The following is a 21,124-nucleotide window of genomic DNA, read 5'->3' on the forward strand; positions in this document are numbered from 1 at the left end:
CTTGAACTCGGGGCCTCAAGCGCTTCCTGGGGCTTTTTTGTTTGTTTTGTTTTTGCACTTAAGACCAGAGGGCGCTCTACCACTTTAGCCACACCTCCCCTTCTAGTTTTGTAGTCGTTGGGTTTTCATTGGTGGTGGTAAAACTGGAGTCTCTCAGGCTGGTCTGCAAGTAATACCCATCCTCAGATCTCAGCCTCCTGAGAAGCCAGGACAACAGGTGAGAGCCACACGTGTCCAGTTCCACTGTGGGGTTTTGTTTTTAAATAAAAATCCCTCCACCTTAGAAGCCAGCAGAGGATGGAGAGAATTGCAGTTGTCCCTAATGGAATGGATGGCGGCTCCGGGGACCTGGACCAGCTCTAGGGCGCCCCAGACAGGCATCGGAGTGGATGACCCAGCGCAGGAGAGCTGGAGGAAGCTGGGAATCTGGGATCACACCATCCTTGCCCTACCTGGATCAGCAGTCACACTGTCCTTAGCCTCAGTGTGAATCCGAGCGTCACACCATCGGTGCCCTAACTCTGGATCTGGAGTCCCATGGACCCCGCCCCGTGGTGTGAATCCGCGATCACACCATCCTTGCCCTCACTGCAATAACAAGGCCTGGGCCAGTCCTGACCAACCCCACCAATCCCCCTGGTTCTAATCCTGGATGCTGATCTTCACGAAGAGCGTGGCTGACGGGTGCTGGTCCCCATTCTTAGACAAGAGGTGGACATGGCGGTAGCCTGGCAGAAAGAAAAACAAAAATCATCCCCGGTGTGCCTCCCACGGAGACCTCATCCTAAAGGCCCGTCCTCCCACCCCCTGCCCCTCGGTGGCCTCTCACCCTGCTTCAAGCTGCCCCAGGGGATGGTAGTCTGGCCGATGAAGTCGTTCTTGGAGGAAGCATCATAATCTTCCACCACAAATCGAACCAGGGCGAGCTCCGGCACCCCCACTTCAAATTCAAATTCTGTGTCCCACCAGGGGTTGAAACCTGGGGCGAAGCGTCATCATGGAGCTCGGATACCAGCCACAGGAGCCGGGGACCCGGCCTATCCTCCAGCCCGATCTGGTACCTTACCGTTATTGGTGACCACGGCCGTGTGACGGCTGCTCACGTCCCGGCCCACACCGTGGATTTCGACTGTCACCTTCGGATCCACGATCGAATTCTTATTCTTATTGACTTTTGGCAGCTGTTGTCCAGAGATCACCTGAGGGGGGGGAAATGAGAGATGATAAGAAAAAGTGGTGATCAAGAAAAAAATAAGATAGACCAGCCATGGGTGGCTCACGCCCGTCGTCTCAGCTACTCAGGAGGCTGAGATCTGGAAGGTCATGGGTTTGAAGCCCCAGCAGAAACATCCTCACGGGATTCTCTCATCTCCAATGAACCACCAGAAAAATCAGATGTGGCACTGGGATCTCCGAGTGGCAGAGTGCCAGCCTTGAGCACAAAGAGGCTCAGGGACAGTGCCCAGGCCTTGAGTTCAAGACCCACTACCAACTCCTCTCCCCAAATAGCAGGAAAGCAGGAAGAGAAGATATAAAGGTGGGGGGGGGGCTGTCCCTGGGGAGTCCAGCCGTACCCTGATGTTCAGCCGCTTCGGGGCCTGCCAGGGCCCCTGTGTCAGGGCTCGGGCGTTGAAGGTGGAGCCAGGGTCCCTCAGAAAAGCTGGCTTCAGCACATACCCACAGGCCCCGTTATCCTGGAAACGGCCCTGATAGATGTCCATCTCCGGCCCAGGCGTCTGGAAGTTCAAGGCCACTGGGAAGCAAAACAGGAGAGAGTCACAGGCTGTGTGTGTGGGCCTAGACCTCGGAGGGTCTTCTCAGGGGATACTGAGGCAGGACTCGGTGTGATCCCATTATGTGCTAGCCTCATGTTTCACTTCTTTCTCTTGATACCCAGGACTTCAAACTTAGGGCTCAGGTGTTCATTTGGTTTGGGTTTGGGTTTGACTCCAGGCTGGTGCTAGACCATTTGAGCCACACCCCCACTTCCAGCTCTGAGTTCAATCCCCACGACTGGCAAAGAACACAAATAAACAAACATGGATTCGGCTGCCTGGCCTGGCTTTGAACCACCAACTTAAGATCTCAACCTTTTGCCGAGCAGCTGGGATGCCAGGTGTGATCTGGAACTCAAAGCACCCCCCCCCAATCCTCCTCCAAGCTCCCCTCTTACCCCACCCCACACCCCCATACCGATCTGGCACCCCGCATTCCACATGTCCACCGGGCTGTAGTTAGAAGAATCCGTCCTCCAGCCGGCAGGGTAGATTCTGCTCAGATGGTCCACGTTATGACGGACGAAACCATTGCCTAGAAGGATGGTGGGGTGAAGGGGGGGGGGCGTCAGCCCTGCCCAGGCCCAGATGGACAGACACACATGGGGGGGGGGGGGGGTTGGACGGTCACCTGACTCCTGGAGCAACCGGAGGGCGCGGTTCTCGGAGAAGGACGCCATCTCATAAAACGCCTGCCCATTGGCCCCGGGATTGGTGAACCCCGCAAAATGGATGCTCTTGCAGTAGATAACCAAGTCGGAAAGTTCCGGAGCCAATCTGACCTTGTCATCCTGGAAGCCATGGGGCAGACCCCGGGTTAGACTCAGCAAGGGAGCATGTGGCACGCAGAGCTCCAGAAACCAGGACACAAAACCCAGAGACGAGAGGGCCAGGTGCTGAGGGCTCGGGCCTGCCATCCCCGCCACACAGGAGGCTGAGACCTGGAGGATCGTGGTTCGAGGCCAGCCCCCGGGGCAGGAAAGTCTGTGAGACTCTGATCTCCAATGAACCACAGAAAACCAGTGGTGGAGCTGTGGCTCAAGTGGTAGAGCACCGGCCTTGGGTAAAAAAAAGCTCAGCTCTCAGGCCCTGAGTTCAAACCTCAGTACACACACACACACACACACACACACCCCAGTCACCGAAATCTGAGGACAGGTAAGGGGGTGTCAGGGGCATGAGAGGGAGACCCCAGGACCCCCAGCCCCCCCCGCCTGCCCTCTCACCTTGGGTTTATGCTGTACTCGGCTCCTCACAGCCTCATCATCCATCTCTGCAGCCTCATCTTCATCCGACACATCCACCGCCTCCGAGCCTCCTGCGCCTCCTGGGGGCAGCAGCCCCCCAAGCTTCTTCCCCTTCAACAGAATCTTCCCCTTCAATTGCTAGGGAGGGGGAGAGAGCAGGAAGGGGGGCAGGTCAGAGGTCAGCGGGTCACCATCTTCCTTCTGCCCTCACCCCAAGCCAGGCCCTACGCCCCCCCATCCACACACACACAGACTGCACGGCTGCACCCGCCCCGGCACACACCTCAGGGGAGGGCAGGCTAGTGGTCACCCCGTCCAGCGGCTTGTCCAGCAGCATGGACCCCAGAATGGACCGCAGGTGCCTGGCCAGCACCCGCTGCTGCTCCAGGCTGCAGTGGTTCTCCAGGGACAGGATGACTGGATATGGGGATACCTGGCACCCCGAAACACGAGAGGAGGGGGCGGGGAGCCAACAGACCTTAGCACCGCTGTCTGCATATGCTCATTCCAGCCACCCGTTCCCTAGACCCCACCCCATGACCATTCCCCACCCTGTACCCATCCCTACCCCAACACCCATCCCCCACCCCACCTGTGCCCATCCCCACCCACCTGTGCCCATCCCCCACTCCACCTGTGCCCATCCCCCACCCCACCTGTGCCCATCCCCCATCCACCTGTGCCCATCCCCACCCACCTGTGCCCATCCCCCACCCACCTGTGCCCATCCCCCACCCCACCTGTGCCCATCCCCACCCACCTGTGCCCATCCCCACCCACCTGTGCCCATCCCCCACCCCACCTGTGCACCTGTGCCCCTCCCCCCCGCCAGGGGACACCCCCACCTTGAAGGCGTAGTCCCGGATGGCCCTGAGCGCATCGCAGAAGAGGATTTTGGAGGTGAAGGTGTAGCCGTGGTAGATGACGGGCTCCAGGTTGGGGCCGTCCCAGCAGTCCAGCTCCAGGCACCGGCAGCCCTTGCAGAGGGCCCTGGGGGGGTGTGTGGGGGGGAGTCAGGCCTCCCCACTCCTCCCCTCACAGGAAGTCCTGCCCCAACCTCCAGCCCCAGCCCCCACCACAGGCACACACACACACCACACACACACACACACACACACACACACTCTCACACACACACCACACACACACACACACCGGATGTAGGCCTCGGTGCTGCTGGGCCCGGTGAGCTGGTCCTCCAGCAGGTAGGTATTGTGGGACGAGGACACCAGGTAATGGCTCAGCGGCCGCCCCATGTCCTGGTAGACGCGCCGGTGCGCCAGGCTGAAGGCGCTGCCGTCCGCCGAGAGCAGGTACATGAGGAAGCCATCCTTGGTCATCTGCCTGTGGGCTTTGGCTGGGGAGGAAAGACAGGACACCCCTGCCCTGGGGACCCTCAAGAGCTGGGCACCCCGAGGCTCCCCTCCTGCCTGCACGTCAGTGTTTCCCAGCAACTCCGGAGGCTGAGATCTGGAGCATTGGTGGTTCAAAGCCAGCCTGGCAGCAGGAAAGTCTGGGAGGCTGTCACCTCTTCAGTGAACCACCAGAAAACCGGAAGTGGCGCCATAGATGGCTTCAAGTGGCAGAGAGCTAACCTTGAGCACAAAGAGCTCAGGGAGAATCCCCAGGCCCTGGGTTCAAGCTCCAAGACCCTACACACAAATACTGAAGGAAGAGCTGAAAGGGAAACTGAGGCCCAGAGAAAGGACAGTGTGCTGAAGTCCTGGATTTTTTTTTGTCAGTCACAGGACTTGAACTCAGGGCCTGGGCTTTTTTCCCTGAGTTGCTTGTGCTCAAGGCTGGCACTCTACTACTTGGAGCCATATATGGTACCATTTCTGATTTTCTGGTGGTTCATTGGAGATTAGAGTCTCATGGGCTTGGCCGCCCAGGCTGGCCTCGAACCACGATCCTCCGATCTCAGCCTCCTACACCACTGACAACACCCAGTGAGTCATGCCCACCTGTTGCTGCGGGGGTGCTAGTTTCCATGACCCTGAGACCTTACCAGTCTCGCTGGGCTCATAACGCTCGATGAGAGAGAGAGCCAGCGCCGGCCCCGCCGCCTCCTCCTTCTGCTGGTGCCTCAGAAAGGCCACGAGCTGATCCACGGACAGCACGTCTCGGGACTGGGCGGCCAGGGCGAAGGCATGGTCGATCTCATCCCGCTGGGTGAGCATCTTGTAGAAAGCCTCGATCTCCTCATCCTCCAGAGAGTCGGTCTGGGAGTGGTCACACTCCTGCCCAGTCAGGAAGCAAGCAGCAAGTGGCTCAGACCCTCTCCCCTCCCACCCCCCCCCTCCAACCTCACGCCATGAGAGCAGCAGCCGGGGACTCAGTTTACCCTGAAGATTTTGCGCGCGTAACTGTCATCCACTTGAATGTTTAGCTCCTTCAGGAAGTTCTGCAGCTCCTTGAAGCTCATCTTGTTGTCCTTATTCTTGTCGGCTTTCCGCAAGCAGGAATGGATCCAGCTGAGCCAGGATGAAGGAAAGAACTAGACGACGAGCCCCTGGTTTTCCCCCAGAAACAGCCAGAGCCAGCATGGACACTGCCTCCTACTGGTCTGACGTGGTAATGCACCTCCCAGAATCGGAACCAATGACTGGAACAAAATGGCAGACACTACTAGGCCTCTTCTTCCCCCGTTTGCTGGCTTTCAAACCTTCTAAAGTTTGGAAAATATTCCCTTTTCCCTTTCTTTTTTTTTTTTTTGGTGGGGATCCTGGAGCTTCAACTCAGAGCTCAGGCGCTGTCTCTGTGCTTTCTCTTTTCTTTTTTGCACAAGGTTCACCACTTGAGCCACATCTCCATAGCTGTTGTTTTGTTTGGGGGTTTTTGTTTGTTTTGGTCAGTTGTGGGGCTTGAACTCTGGGCCTGGGCACTGTCCCTGAGCTCTTCAGCTCAAGGCTAGCGCTCTGCCACTTTGAGCCACAGCGCCACTGCAATTTTCTGATGGTTCATTGGAGATAAGAGTCTCCCAGACTTTCCTGCCCCCTGGCTGGCTCTGAAACACCATCCTTAGATCTCAGCCTCCTGAGTAACTAGGATGACAGGCGTGAGCCAGTAGCACCAGGCTGGAAAATAATATTTCTGACTATTGAATCAGTGGCGTACTGAGATATGAGAATCACCATTTAGAGCCAGATCCGGGAGCAGATGGAACTTTCAACCCGAAGGATTTCTCTTCAAGGCTAGTAAAGGGTTAAGTTACTGAGACTTCATCTCAACCAACAACAAACACAATCATCTTTAAAAAGAACAGGGCTGGGCCTGGGGTGTGGCCTAGTGGTAAAGTGCTTGCCTAGCATGCATGAAGCCCTGGGTTGGTACCACATAAACAGAAAAAGCTGGAAGTGGTGCTGTGGCTCAAGTGGTAGAGCTCTAGCCTTGGGAAAACGTAAGGACAGTGCTCAGGCCTTCAGTTCAAGCCCCAGAATTAGCAAGAAAAAAATGTAAAAGCACTGGATCAGATCTCACACTTGAATGAATTTCATGGTTCTTTGCATTATGTGGCCATAAACTGGTCATAAAAAATGGGAACGTCTGGGTGTGGCATGCACGCCTGTAATTCTGTCTTTTAAGAGACTGGGACTGGGGCTGGAAGTGCTTGCCTAGCATGCATGAAGACCCGGGTTCGATTCCTTGGTACCACATACATAGAAAAAAAGCCAGAAGTGGTGCTGTGGCTCAAGTGGTAGAGCTCTAGCCTTGAGAAAACCCAAGGACAGTGCTCAGGTCCTGAGCTCAAGCCCAGGACTGGCAAAAAAAAAAAAAAATCATTGGATCAGATCTCACACTTGAATGAATTTCATGGTTCTTTGAATTATATGGCCATAAAAAATGTGAACGTCTGGGTGTGGCATGCACACCTGTAATTCTGTCTTTTAAGAGACTGAGGCTGAAATAGTGGGAGTTCAAGACCAGCCTGGGTACTCATATGACAAAAGAGTAGAGGGAAGGGTAGGGGGGAGAGGAGGTGAGGACAGGGCAGGGGAGAGAGTTGGGCACTGGTGATTCACGCCTGTCTTCCTAGCTACTCAGGAGGCTGAGATCTGGAGGATGGAGGTTCAAGGCCAGTGGGGCAGGAAAATCCAGGACACTCATATCTCCAATGAACCACCAGGAAACCCAAGAAGGAGCCATGACTAAGGAGTAGAGTGCTAGCCTTGAGCAGAAACGACTCAGAGATGGTGCCTAGGCCCTGAGTTCAAATCTCAGGACTGGCGTGCGCATGTGTGCGCGCACACACACACACACAAAAGTGGAGCTGTGGCTTAAATGGTAGAGCACCAGCCTTGAACAATAAAGCAAAAGGCCAGTGCCAAGGCCCTGAGTTCAAGCCCCACCACTGACCCACTCTATATCTGGCATGGAAGACCCTGTGGCTGAGTCACTGTCCCCCCCCCCTCCACACACACACACACACATAGCTCCCCAGGAGAGTTCAAATCTCGAGCACAGATGCAGGATACTGCTGCAGCTTCTGCCTCTGGTCCATGGAGCCTGAGTGGTGAATGATTTTCCGGAGCCCCTGGACCCAGTGCTGGGCGTCAGCTGGGGAGGGGGCAATGAGATCCAGCGTGCTGCGCTGGTCCTTGAAGACGATGGAGAAGCAGCGGTTCTCTGGGACATCTCGGGCAAACTTTTCCAAGCCCTCGGTGCGATGCCCCATCCGGACTTCCTGGATGTCCTCAATGGAGACTGTGAGAGGATCACGGTTCAAAAGCCAGCTTGGGGCAGGACACTTATCTCCAGCGAACCACCAGAAAACCGGAAGTGCCGCCATATATATATATATATATATGTATATATATATACACATATATATGTATATATATGGCTCAAAGTGGTGGAAACCCTTGAGCTGAAGAGCTCAGGGACAGCGCCTAGGCCCTGAGTTCAAGCCCAGGAAGTCCTTATACACACACACACACACACACACACACACACACACACACACACACAATAATAAATCGAATTTGAAAATAAATGGAAGAGCTCTGGCTTAATACCCTCCTGTCCTTCTCTGAGTCTACCCTCATCCTCATGGCTCAGGGTGGGGTGGGGGCAGGGGGCGGGGGAAAGGGAGAGAAAGCTCTGGGCCATCGGCAGGCCTCGGTGATCAGCCTGTGCTCAGTCTGCAGGCCCTCAGGACTGGACACACATCTCCCCAAGCCATCTGGACCACAGCACAAATCTCTGCTAAATCTCTTGTGTCCCACTAGGCCTTTTAACCCAGTGCAGCTAAAGCTGCCTAAACCAGGATTGGAAGAAAAAAATAAAAAAACAAGCAATAATAACCAAAAAAGAAAGAAAGAAGTACAACAGGAAATCAGGGCTCTGGAGACCCCTCCCCCCCCACGCCTCTCTCCCCCCTCCTTGTTTCAAATCGGCAGATCTTGATCAGCCCAGAGAGAAAAAGCCAGATGCCTGGGCCTAGCGATCTACCACGCTGAGGCACAGCGCCACTTCTGGTTTTCTGGTGGTCTCATTGGAGAGGACAGTCTCCCAGATTTTCCTGCCCCAGGCTGGCTTTGAACCATGATCCTCCAGATCTCAGCCTCCTGAGTAGCTAAGATGACCAGCAGGAACCCCCATGCCTGGCTCTCCCTCCTCACTCTTTCCTCTGACATAGATGACAAAGCCTGTGAGACTCTTAGCTCTAATTAACCCGCAAAAAAAAAAAAAAAAAGCTAGAGGTGGAGGTGTGAATCAAAGTGGTAGCACACTAACCAGCCTTGATCAAAAAGAACTCAGGAACAGTGCCCAGGCCTTGAGTGCAAGCCCCAGGCCAGCACACGCACGCGTGCACACACACACACACACACACACACACACCAGCCATGCTTTCTCCCTAAATCTCACTCTCCATATATTTACCTAGACTTGGGGTTCCTCCATCTTACCAGAAGCTTCCAGAAGGTCCTCAAACCCATATCCTCAAGCAAGTAAATGCCAGCCTACACACACCCCTCTGTGTGTGTGTGTGTGTGTGTGTGTGTGTGTGGACTCCACTCCACCCCAATGTCCTAAGCCTCACATGTCCCACAACTCTGCCCCAGGATACCTCCAGGCGTGCCCTATCTGTCTCTGGACTTTGGGCCTAGCTGTCAGCCAAGACCCAACCCGGATACCCGGACACCCGGACACCCATTGGCCTCCAGTAACACACCCTGGACTTGGGCAACCAACTCCACCCAGCGCCCCACCTCTGTCTTTCCTCTCTCTCTCTCTGTCTCTCAATCTCTCTCTCTCTCCCCTACTCTTTCATTTTGGCACCAACAGTAGGACTTGAACTCAGGGCCTGGGTGCTGTCTCTGAGCTCATTGCACTGAAGGCTGGCACTCTACCACTTTGAGCCACATATCTGGTGCCACTTCCAGTTTCCTGATGGTTAGCGGGAGATCAGAGTCTCACAGGGATGATAGGCATGAACCAGCTTCTTAGTTCTTGGCCCTGGGGTTGACGGGAACAGGGGTGATCCATTATCCCAGGCTCCCACCAGGCCGTGCCTCAGTTTCCCCCTCTGTGATCACGGTCCAGGGACCTGGGGCACTTACAGAGCTGAGATTCTGGGGTCCTCATGACTTTCCTCGACTCCTGCCAGATGGTCTTGCAGTCCTCCTGCAGCTTGTAGAAGCGCTCACGCCGCCATGAGCCAGACTTGACCTTCAGCAGCTGGCCGCCCTTCAGAAGAGCCTGGAGGTCTGGATCATCCTGTAGGCCTGGAGAAAGGGCAGCCACATGGTCATAGGAGCAAAGCCACCAGGCAGTAAAGAGAAGGAGGAAGGGATGGAGGGAAGGAAGGAGGGAGGGAGGGAGGGAGGGAAGCCACTTTCCCCAGCAATGTCCGTCCTTGGCCCCTCTCTGAACCCGGCTCAGATTCCTCTATGGACGCCCACTTCCTTCGTGCCTAGGCTAGCCCACACCCCAGATTCCTGCCTTCTCCTAGAAGGTGTTTGATTGGCAGCTGAGGTAACCATACAAATGGTAGAAGAGTTGCACACCCAAGGTCAGACGTGCATGCGTGTGTACGTGTGTCTGTCTGTCTGCCAGTCCTGGGACTTGAACTCAGAACATGGACACCTATCCCTCGGCTTTTGTTTTGTTGCTCAAGGTTGGTGCTCTACCACTTGAGCCACAGCTTCACTTCTAGGGTTGTTTTTTTTGGTGGTTCACTGGAGATCAGAGTCTCACAGTGTTTCCTGCCCAGGCTAGCTTAGAACTGGGATCCTCAGATCTCAGCCTCTTGAGTAGCTGTGTGTGTAGTGCTGAAGACTGAACTCATAGCCGTTGAGTTTGCTAGGTGAACCCTCTACCGCTGAGCTACATTCTGAGCCCCCAGATTATAGTTTTATGCTCCTACCTAAGAGCTGACTGGGGAAGGGCAGACAGCTAATTCAAGAATCTTTTCTAGCCGGGCACGGCAGCTCAAGCCTGTAATCCTAACTACTCAGGAGGATGAGAACTGAGGATCGAGGTTCAAAGCCAGTCCAGGCACAAAAGGACCTGAGACTCTTATCTCCAACAATCCCAGCTACTCAGGAGGCCGAAATCTGGAAGACCGTAGTTCTAAGCCAGCCTGGGCAGGAAAATCCATGAGGTTCTGATCTCCAATGAACCACCAGAAAACTGGAGGTGGCGCTGTGGTTCAAGTGGTAGAGCGCCAGCCTTGACACAAACAGCCCAGCCACAGTGCCACAACCAACAACAACAACAAAAATGGTACTAAGGGGAAACTAAATTGCCAGGACCCTGCTCATGCGCTTAAATGCACAACGGACCAAAGAAGACTCTTAGGGAAGGAGCACATAGGATCATAGGAAATAAATATTTATTGACATGAACTCCAGGAAATGAAAAGAAGAAATTTTGTTTTTTGGTTGCTGTTTTGTTTTTTTTGTTTAATTCGTGACTGTTTTTGTTTCCCTTTCTTTTTGTCTATCTTTTGTGTTGGTTTCTCTATCTTTTGTAGGATGAGACAGGGCACAGAAATGGGGAAACTGAGAGTGAACAGAGGAAGCCATGGTCCTCAAGCGGACCTCGGGGAGAATGAAGTCTACAATTTGTGGGTGGGGATGGGAGGGGAAAAACGGGGAGGGGAGGAGCAGTGATCAAATAGAAATGTGCTCATGAACCTGACCTATGGGTTAGTTAGCTCCCCCTTAGTCCATCACCTTTATAGCATTAAAAAAAAGGAACTACAAGTTTAAAAATCAAAAAATGAAAAAAGAGCTGGGCACGGTGGCTCACGCCCGTCATCCTAGCTACTCAGGAGGCTGAGATCTGAGGATCAAGGTTCAAAACCGGCCCGGGCACGAAAGTCCCAGAGATTCTTATCTCCAATGAACCACTAGAAAACCAGAAGTGGGGCTGTGGCTCCAGGGGTAGGCCGGTAGCCTTGAGCTGAAGAGCTCAGAGACAGCGCCCAGGTCCAGAGTTCAAGGCCCACAACTGACAATAAATAAATAAATAAAAAGACACAATGAAGACAGGCTGTTCTGAGCACAATCAGACAGACTGACCATTACACACAATCGCACACACCCAGGGATGTCCTGAGAGCCATGGACAGAAACAAGCTCCCTTCCTGCCCCCTAACCACCTACAGTCACCCTAAGTTTGCACAATGCCACCTTTAGACACACACAGGCACAGCCACATAGCGTTTACAGTGTTTGAACCCCACAATCACGATCATAACAGCCTCTATTATAGTCACTACCATTTGAATCAGATATGGCCTCAGGAACTTAATCCCCTCCCCACCTCTCCCTAGAGCCACTCCTGCATCCTCATTCTCAGTTTACTGATCGGGAAACTGAGGCTGACTGAAACTGAGGCTGAAGGAAGAAGTCCTTAAGTTACTGAAGGTCAAGGATGTGCAACAATTATCTTGCTGACTTAACTTTTGCCAGGCGCCTGTGGCTTGAGCCTGCAATCTCAGCTTACTCAGTGCGCTGAGAGATCAGAGGATGGTGGTTTAAAACCAGCTCCTAGCAGGAAAGTCTTAGAGAATTTTATCTCTAAATAACTAGCAAAAAGCCTACAAGGAAGTCTGGTGGTAGAGATAAAGCATCAGCCTGGAGCAAAAGAAAAAAAGTAGGAAAAAGAAAGGGCCTCAGGCTCTGATGTTCAGCCAGGATAAAGGCAAAACCAAACCAAACCACCAGAACCAGAAGCTTCTCTCACCCGTCACGGTAGCCACTCAGGAGGCTGAGATCTGGAGAATGGAGGTTCTAAAACCAGCCTGGGCAGGAAAGTCCCTGACCTCCAGAGAATCAGGAGAAAAACGGAAGTGGAGCTGTGGCTCAACAGGTAGAGCACTAGGCCTTGAGCAAAAGAAGCTCAGGGACAGAGCCCAGGCCCTGAGTTCAAGGCCAAGGACCGGCCCACACTCACATACGTGAACACCCAAAGCCAGAAGTGGAGCTGGGGTTCCAGTGGTAGAGTCCCAACCCTGAGTGACAAAGAGCCAAGGGACAGCACCGAGGCCCTGGGTTCAAGCCATGTGGCCAACAAAAAGAAGGAAGGATGAGAGAGAGGGAAGGAAGGAATGTTCACATCAGATTGTGCTCATCACACACACACACACTCAGGACCCCCTTTAGAGCACACCACTGCACGTAGGTGTACACACGGCCACACCACAGCGGCTCCCCCGCCCCCTGGGAGTGACAACACCACTGTCACCCCTGGGGTCTCCCACCAGTCACCCACATTCTGCAGCAGCATCCCAGTTACAGTCAAGGGAGCCTGGGGGCAGGGGGTTGACAAGGACCAGGGGGACCCTGAGGCATATCCGCCCCCCCCCAAGACGACCAGGGCCCTGGGGTGACCTGGAGGGGGACACGGGCCTTTCCCACCCCGGGCCCCCCCCAAAACCACTGAGGCCCCGGGGTGACCAGGAGGGGACGCGGGCCCTCTCCACCCCGGGCCCGGAGGATCAAGGCGCCCCCTCTCCTCGCTCTCCCCCCCCCCCCGCGTCACCAGCGGCCCGGTCGCGTGTGCAGCTCCAGCGCCGATATCTGGGGTCCCCCGGGTCCCCCGTCCCCCTGCGCCCTTACCAAGCCGCTGCCCGTTCAGCGCCGCCACCCGGAGGCTCTGCTCCTGCAGGAAGAGTTCGCGGGAGCGGCTGCGGCTGCGACGCCGGCCCGGGAGCCCCAGGCACTGCATGGTGAGCGCGGCCGCCCCGTCCCGGTCCGGGTTCCGTCCTGGTCCCGGCCAAGCCGGCGGACCCGGGGCGGGGGCGGGGCCAGAGCCAGGGAGGCGGGGCCGGGAAGAAATCTGAGCCCAGGGGGCGTGGCCACGCCGAGGAGGCGTGGCCAGGCTAGGGAAGTGGAGCGAGGCCGGGAGGGGGCGGAGTCAGTTTGGGAGTGACGGCCCAGAGGGGGCGGAGCCAGACATGAAGGCGTCAGCTCGGGAGAGGCGGAGCCAGGCAGGAGACAACCCGTTCGTGACTGACGGTCAGTTCGAGAGGGGCGGAGAGGGGCGGAGCCATTCCGGAGAGGGAGGAGCCAGACTTAGGAGTCGGCGGAGCCAGTGGGAGGGCGGGGGACTGAGTCCGGTTCGGGAGGGGCGGTGCCAATTGCGAAGGGGTGGGGCCCTATGGCGGAGCGGGCCAATCACGGAGGACGAAGCTAGTCGCGGTGGGCGTGGCCTGCGGCGGAGGGGCGGGGCCTGCGGCGGCGTGGCCGGACGCGATCGCGGGCGGGGAAAGGCGGTGCCACAGCCCAGGGTGGCTGGGCGCGCGCACGACCCGGGTGGGGGCAGGAGCAGGATGTGGGTGCAGGGAGGGGCGGGGTGCGGGCACGATCCGGGCGCGGGCAGTGGCAGGGCGCGGGCAGGATCGGGGTGCAGGCAGTTCGGGGTCCCCGAACTGGGGAGGAATCAGCCAGGTGCGGCCGCTGTGGCCCCCAAATCCCGAATTATTCCACCAGATAAAACAGCCATCGCCTCACTGGTGAACCCCAGGAAGAGGGCGTCCCGGCCTCAGTTTCCCCGGGCCTGCCCCAAGCCCACATGGTAGAGCACCAGCCTCAAAAGGGAAAAGAAGTAAAAATAAAGCAAAAGCAAACTAGACAAGAGCAGGAAGCCTTCGGCCCTTCGAGCACCAGGAATTTTTTAAAATTTAAATACAGTTAAAATAATTTAAAAACCAATGCTGATCTTAAGCAGGAGCCCATTCACTCCCGTCCTCGGGGCTGGCCTGGCTCGGGACAGCCTCGCCATCCCTTGCAAACAGTTGTCCAGCACTGCTGGAAACAGTGTTGCCTTTCAAGTAGGCTGACACAGGTCATTAATAACTGACTCCATCTACAGTGCTCGCAGAGGTCAAGACACCACCCACAGAGGACTGACTCATGCCCCTCCTGGCTTTTACTCGGAAAAGAAAAAGAAAAAAAAAAATCTAACAACAGAAAGATATGCCCTGTGCGCTGGCTGGTGAGTCACTTGCAAAGCCAGTTTTCCACTGAGACCAACGCAGCAAGAAAAACACAGCCTAGGGTGAGTGTGAGATCACACCATAGAGCACCGGCCATGAGCCAGGGAGTGAGCAAGCAAGCAAGCCAGTGTGCAGATGAGACGAAACCGAGACACACCTGGTCCAAGCCAGGTTTAACCCGTGGCTCATGCTCAGTCATCTGGTCTACCCAGGAGGCTGAGACCTGGAGGACCGAGGTTTAAATTCAGCCCAGACAAGAAAAGTCCATGAGACTCCTTATCCCCAAGGAACCAGCAAAAATGGAAGTAGAGCTGTGGCACAAGTGGTAGAGCACTAGAGAAAGAGCTCAGGGACAGCACCCAAGCCCTAAGTTCAAGCCCCATGACTGACCAACAGACACACACACACACACACACACACACACACTAATTCAGTTAAGGAAATTGGAGATGGAAGAGTAGCTACATTTCTTGTCTGTCTGTCTGTCTGTGTCTATCTGTGTGTTGGTCCTCAGTCCTAAAGCTGGAACTGTCCCTGAACTTTTCCACTCCAGGCTAGTGCTCTACCACTTGAGCCACAGCACCACTTCCAGCTTTTTGCTGGTACCTTGGAGATAAGAGCCTCATAGAGGTTTGGGAGTGTGGCCTAGTTGGTAGAGTGTTTGCCTAGTATGTATAAAGCCCTGGGTTCAATTCCTCAATACCACATCCACAGAAAAACCCAGAAGTGGGGCTCTCAAGTGCTTGCTTTAAGCAAGAGAAACTCAGGGACAGTATCCAGGCCCTGAGTTCAAGCCCCAGGACTGGAGGGAGGGGGAGAGAGAGAGAGAGAGAGAGAGAGAGAGAGAGGTAGCCAGGATGACAGACATAAGCCACCTCCACCCACCAGACAATGGAGGTAACTCCAATGGTGAGCTGGTAGCGTGCCATGGAGAATCATAGGCTTGGAGTTAGTGTGTTTGTGCCAGCCTGCAGGAAGGGCTAGATCCACCTATACACCAGGAATTGATTCTCAAATGAGCTGGCTAAACTTCTGTGGAAAAGACGCCAAGGCTGGCTGGGTACGGTGGCTCAGGCCTGTTGTCCTGGAGACTCAGGAGGCTGAGATCTGAACATCATGGTTCAGTGCCAACTTGGGCAGGAAAAATCTGAAGTCTGTGAGACTCTCATCTCCCAGAAACCAGCCAAAAAAAAAAAAAAGCTGGAAGTGGAGTTGTGGTTTCAATGGTAAAGCCAAGAGACAGCACTCAGGCTCTGAGTTCAAGTCCCAGGACTGGCCAAAAAAAAAAAAAAAAAAAAAAAAGGAGGAGGAGAGAAAGTGAGCTTTCAGCTAGGGTTCTCTCAGCTGTTCGGCTTACCTGAAGTCCTCCACTTGCCTCTGTCCCCCCTCCCCAAGGGAAAGAAAGTTTGAGAAGGTGGTAGAGATCCCCTGACTCAGTTGGACTCACGCCTTGGAGAAAATCATGGCTGTTACTGGTTTCTTTGGGGCCTCTGGGAAATGAGTCAAGGCCAATGGCTGCCAGATAGGATTTTTCAAGTGGTCATTGGACACTGGACAGAGTAGAGGTAAATTTCTACAGAGTGGAATGGAAAACTCCTCTTTCTTATTCTGCATCATCATCATTCATTCATTCATTCATTCATTGTGTTGGTCCTGGAGCTTGTGAAGTCAGGGCCCTGAGCACTTTGTAGACAAGGCTGTTGTCCTAGCATGTGGAGCTTCAGTTCCAGCTTTTTCTGAGACGTTTATTGGAGATGAGACTCTTATGGATTTTCCTACCCCGGGGTTAACTCTGAATCACGATCCTTCCGATCTCAGCCTCCTGAGAAGCCAGGATGATAAGTGTGAGCCTCTGATGTGTGTGTGTGTGTGTGTGTGTGTGTGTGTGTGTGTTCACATGCTGCTACTGGGGCTTGAATTCAAGGCCTTGTATGGCTTCTTGCTTTGTCATTCAAGGCTGGTGTTCTACCACATAAGCCACACACACACACACACACACACACACACACACACACACTCCATGGACAGCTTCTTGCTGGTTCCTTAGATCCTAAGAGTTTCACAGATATGCTTGCCCACGCTGACTGCAGACTGTAATGTTCCCCTCTGAACCTTGCTGGGGTTACAGGCGTGAGTTTACTTGACACACCCAGCTGGAGAATGAGAGCTTGCTGAACCGGTAGAGAAGCATGACAAGACAAGAAAGCATCTAAAATTTAAAAAGGAAAAGAAAAGAAAAAAGACCCCTCTCCCAAATATGAGTCCCCCTGGAGTAGCGAGATGCCAGGCTGAACCTCAAAAACCATGCCCACATGAGTCCTTTTTTTCCACTGTTCTGATGGAAAGGCACAAAGCAAAGGCTGGGGACACAAGACAGAGCCACAGATGTACCAGGAACCCCAACTTTATCTTAACCAGAGCTGTCCCCCCAAAATACAGAAATGCAACTATGTATTCATTTTCATTTTGTTATTCTTGCAGCCATTTATGTGGGAGATAGTTTGCAAAACCAGAGACAAACTTTGGCCAGATTTCTACCCCCTCCATGGTCCTGCAACTCTCTGTCCACATCTCAGCAACTGACCCCACCCCCACCCCCACAATCCAGGCACATCAACACCCCCCACCCCGCAGTGTCTTCTGAGAAGGTCAGATCAGGTCTCTCAGCGTGCAAACCCACATTCTGATTAGGGAATCCATCCAAGAAGAAAGAAAGAAATCTTCAGATTCACGTCACCCTCTGAGCTATCTATCTCCTCCGCTCCCCAGGCTCAATCTCGGGGTGGGAGTGGAATACAAGAGCCTAGAAAAAAAAAATGTCAGCCCTCCTCCCCCACTACACACCACCACTTTTCAACCAGAAAGTCCCATTACAGAGTGGCCGGCTGAGATTTACTGCTCGGTTCCTCCTGTCTTCTTTCCTAAGCCTACACAAAAAGGAAAGAATCAATGCTGGCAGGCTGCGGACACAAACACTCACCATGCAATGTCAGGAAGTCCCGGCCAGCGTCCATACCGAGGAGGGGGGGTGACAGCCGGACAGAGGACAGACGGAAGACGTGGCTGCAGAAGGGTGCCACAAGAGGTGTGTGTGTGGGGGGGGGGGACCCAGGTCTTAGGGATGGGAGTGGTGGGGCTGAAGCACTCGAAGGAGGCCTGGAGCTCAGGGAATGGGCTGTGTGGGGGGAGGGGGGAAGGAGGGGGGAGGGAGGGGGAAGCGGGCCAAGGGTGGACCTGAGACGCTGCCCCGCCCCACCCGAGGCCCCTGCCAACCCCCGAGCTTCTCCACGCCCACTTCTGGTAGTTGTGGTGAAAGGGGGAGATTGTGTGTGTGGAGGGAGTCAGTAGGGAGTAGCTGGAAAAATCTGGAAGACGTACCAACTTTGAGGCCTTGGCCCCACACCCACATTGGGCCAGAAATAAAGTCAGAAGCTTGGCAGCTGCCACCCACAAACCACTGGCCCTGTCATTACTGGGGCCTGGTTGTCACTCCACCCCAAACTGACCAGCACACCCTGCCTGGAGTCGCCAGGCTATAGACAGAGCAGGACAACCACAAAGATGCTGGCTTCTTCATTCCTGGGGGCCTGGGGTGGGGGAGGGGAGGAGCATGGTGGGGGAGGGGAGCATGGTGGGGGGGCCCATTGGCAGAACTTTTTCTGTCTGTTAAAAAAAAAATGGGGGCTGGATGTGGTGGCTCACGCCTGTCATCCTAGCTACTCAGGAGGCTGAGATCTGAGGATCACGGTTCAAAGCCAGTCTGGGCACTAAAGACCATGAGACTCTTATCAACAAGTAAACACGGGAAAACTGCAAGTGGGGCTGTACCTACAGGGGTAGGGGGGTGGCCTTGAGCTGAAGAGCTCAGGGACAGTGCCCAGGACCAGAGTCCAAGCCCCACGACTGACCAAAAAGAAAAAAGAAAGAGAAAAATGGGGGACTGGGAAGGTGGCTCAGTGGTAGAGTGCTTGCCTAGCATGCATGAAGCCCTGGGTTCCATTCCTCAGCATCACACACACAGAAAAAAAAAAAAAAGCCAGAAGAGATTCTGTAGCGCGAGTGACAGAGTGCTAGCCTTGAGCAAAAGCAGCTTTGGGACACTGCTCAGACCCTGAGGTCAAACCCCGGGGCTGGAAAGAAGAAATATCTATATCTGTATATGCACAGACCACAAAGAGGGTGTGTGTGTGTGTGTGTGTGTGTGTGTGTGTGTGTGTGGTCCTGGGGCTTGCACTCAGGGCCTAGGCACTGTCCTTGAGCTTTTCTGCTCAGAGCTAGTGCTTTACCACTTGAGCCACAGCACCATTCCAAGCTTTTTGCTGGCTTCTTGGAAGTAAGAATCGGACTTGCTTTCCTTCCCTAGGCTGGCTTCGAACTGCGATCCTCCAGATCTCAGCCTCCTGAGTAGCTGGGATGACAGGCGTTGAGGCTAAACTGACTCTTCACTGGCTTCTGGCCCCACCCACAGGTGCCGGAGCCCCTCCTCCTCCCTGGGGCTGGAGGATGTTAGAGAAGGACGGATGGACGCACTGAGTCAGAACCAAGCCCCAGCAAGCAGGCTCAGCCAGGAATGGGAGCTGACAGGCCATACCCTGTTGACCGGCAGCCATTCTGAGCCTTCTGCTGGCGTGCGCGCGCACGCGCGCGCGCGTGTGTGTGTGTGTGTGTGTGTGTGTGTGTGTGTGTGTGTGTGTGTTTGATGGAGGAGACCTTGTACCGAACAACAAAGTAAGTTCTCAGGCTGTGATTCCTGTCCTTCCACTCCCCCTGCGCTCTGTGTCCCTAGCTCTGGCCAGATGCCCAAGTGACCTTCCTTAAGCTCTAGCTCTCCAAGAGGTGCTGAGGTCCCGGTGACTGGCAGGGAGGGGCCTTGGGGACAGCCAGGGGAACAAAGGGAAGATAACCAGTCAGACAGGGACGTGGAGGGGCTGGAGCTGCTTGGGGGAGATATGGACTCTCCCTTTCCTTTTCCTGGACACCCTGGGAAAACCCAGATAAATCCACATGGGATCGGATGTCTCCTATCCATGATTCTGGGACAGACCCACATAGGGGATGGACAGACAGACAGACAAAGACAGCCTGAGAGGACAGATACCCCCCAAAAGGATTTTATCAAAGAGAAATCGCAGCTACTCAGTGAGGCTGAGACAGGAGGAGGATCACAATGGAAAGCCAACCTGGACAGGGAAGACTCACAAGAGATGGTGAGTCAGTGACTCCAGCCCTTTGTAGCTGGCAGGGTGGATGGAATCATTCATTCATTTCATTCATTCATTCTCTCAGGGGACAGTCAGCCAGTGGATGCCCTGTATTCTAAAATCAAGGAGGCAGGGAGGCCAACCAATGCTAGTATAAGGGAAAGAGAATTGAAGATAGGGACCAACGGGGAAGAAAATGACAGCCAGGAAACAGCCATGGGAGGGAATGGAAGCCCTTAGGGCCCCTCCCCTGCCTTTGAGGTGTCAGTCAGCTGAGGGTAGGTGGGTATGGAAAACAGAGGGTGGGGCTAAGCCAGATTTGGGTGGTTCAAGCCTGTTATCTTAGCTGCTGGTAGCTGAGGAACAGAGTTCGAAGCCAGCCTGGGGGCAGCAAAAGTCTGTGAGAATGTTTTTGGTTTTTTTTGGCCAGTCCTGGGGCTTGAACTCAGGGCCTGGTCTCTAACCTTGGGCTTTCTCAAGGTTAGTGCTCTACCACTGGAGGCACGGCACCACTTCTGGCTTTTTCTGTGTATGGAGTTCTGGGGCTTCGTGCATGCTAGCCAAGCATGTCACCACTAGGCCACCCTCCTGGCCCATCTGGGAGACTCTTATCTCCAATGAGCCAGCCAAAACTGCAAGTCAAAAGTGTGGCTCAAGTGATAGAGTGGCAGTCTTAAGCGGAAAGCCAAGTGAGAGCAGGAAGACCTGAGTTCAAGCCCCAGTATTAGTGTGCACACACACACACACACACACACACACACACAAATAATAAATCTAGGGCTGGGATGTACCTCAGTGGCAAAGCATTTGCCTAGCAAGTGCAACGTCCTGGGTTCGATGCCCAGTACAAAAAAATAATAATAATAATAAATCTAAAATTAGGGAGCTGGGAGTTTGGCCTAGTGGTGCTTCCCCACCATGCACAAAGACTTGGGTTCGAATCCTCAGCACCACACACACACACAGAAAAAGCTGGAACTGGTACTGTGACTCAAGTGGTAGAGCATTAGCCTTGAGAAAGCCCAAGGACAGTGCTCAGGCCCTGAGTTCAAGTCTCAGGACTGGCAAAAGAAAAGGAAGCAAATGAGAAGCATGCTTTCATTTCCTCCATGTGCTAACCCAAATAATAAGGAATTTACTACTCTATCAGGCAACAAGACAATCTATCCATTGACTTGAAAGTCATTATTCATGCAGAAATGGTGAATGTATTGGCATCATTGACAAAACTGAGAAATAAATTTCCCTTATCAAGACAATAGGCAAATAAATAGAATATCCTCAAATAGGGAGAGTTTATTATGACAGAAAGGGGCGGGGTTGGGAGAGTGGGCGTGGCCGGGAACGGGGTGTGGCCTGGTGAGGGGTGTGGCCTACGGGGGTGTGCCCTGGGAGGGGCAGGGCCCAGAAGGGCGCGTGGCCGGGAGGGGCGTGGCCGGTAGGGGGCGGGGC

At 54.3% G+C, this 21,124-nt stretch overlaps 1 protein-coding gene across 2 annotated transcripts; it reads right to left on the minus strand.

Moving 5' to 3' along the window:
- Positions 1–505: 505 nt before the first annotated feature.
- Positions 506–17,527, minus strand: Plcd1 (phospholipase C delta 1). Of its 2 annotated transcripts, none has more exons than XM_090327961.1 (15): positions 17,452–17,527; positions 9,586–9,750; positions 7,498–7,726; positions 5,367–5,496; positions 5,031–5,262; positions 4,178–4,379; positions 3,868–4,012; positions 3,306–3,455; positions 3,002–3,160; positions 2,407–2,566; positions 2,194–2,310; positions 1,575–1,753; positions 1,067–1,199; positions 830–979; positions 506–728 (listed from the first exon to the last, which is right to left on the minus strand). In XM_090327961.1, exons 1-15 carry the CDS (start codon positions 17,483–17,485, stop codon positions 643–645), a joined length of 2,271 nt encoding a protein of 756 aa, XP_090184087.1. In that variant the 5' UTR covers positions 17,486–17,527; the 3' UTR covers positions 506–642. The 2 variants fall into 2 exon arrangements, with proteins under 2 accessions (XP_090184087.1, XP_090184086.1); XM_090327960.1 differs by lacking the exon at positions 17,452–17,527 and adding an exon at positions 13,093–13,217.
- Between the last annotated feature and the right edge of the window lie 3,597 nt (positions 17,528–21,124).

Source organism: Megascapheus bottae, unplaced genomic scaffold (genome assembly GCF_031878675.1).
Source record: "Megascapheus bottae isolate mThoBot1 unplaced genomic scaffold, mThoBot2.hap1 HAP1_SCAFFOLD_405, whole genome shotgun sequence".
Classification (NCBI taxonomy): domain Eukaryota; kingdom Metazoa; phylum Chordata; class Mammalia; order Rodentia; family Geomyidae; genus Megascapheus; species Megascapheus bottae.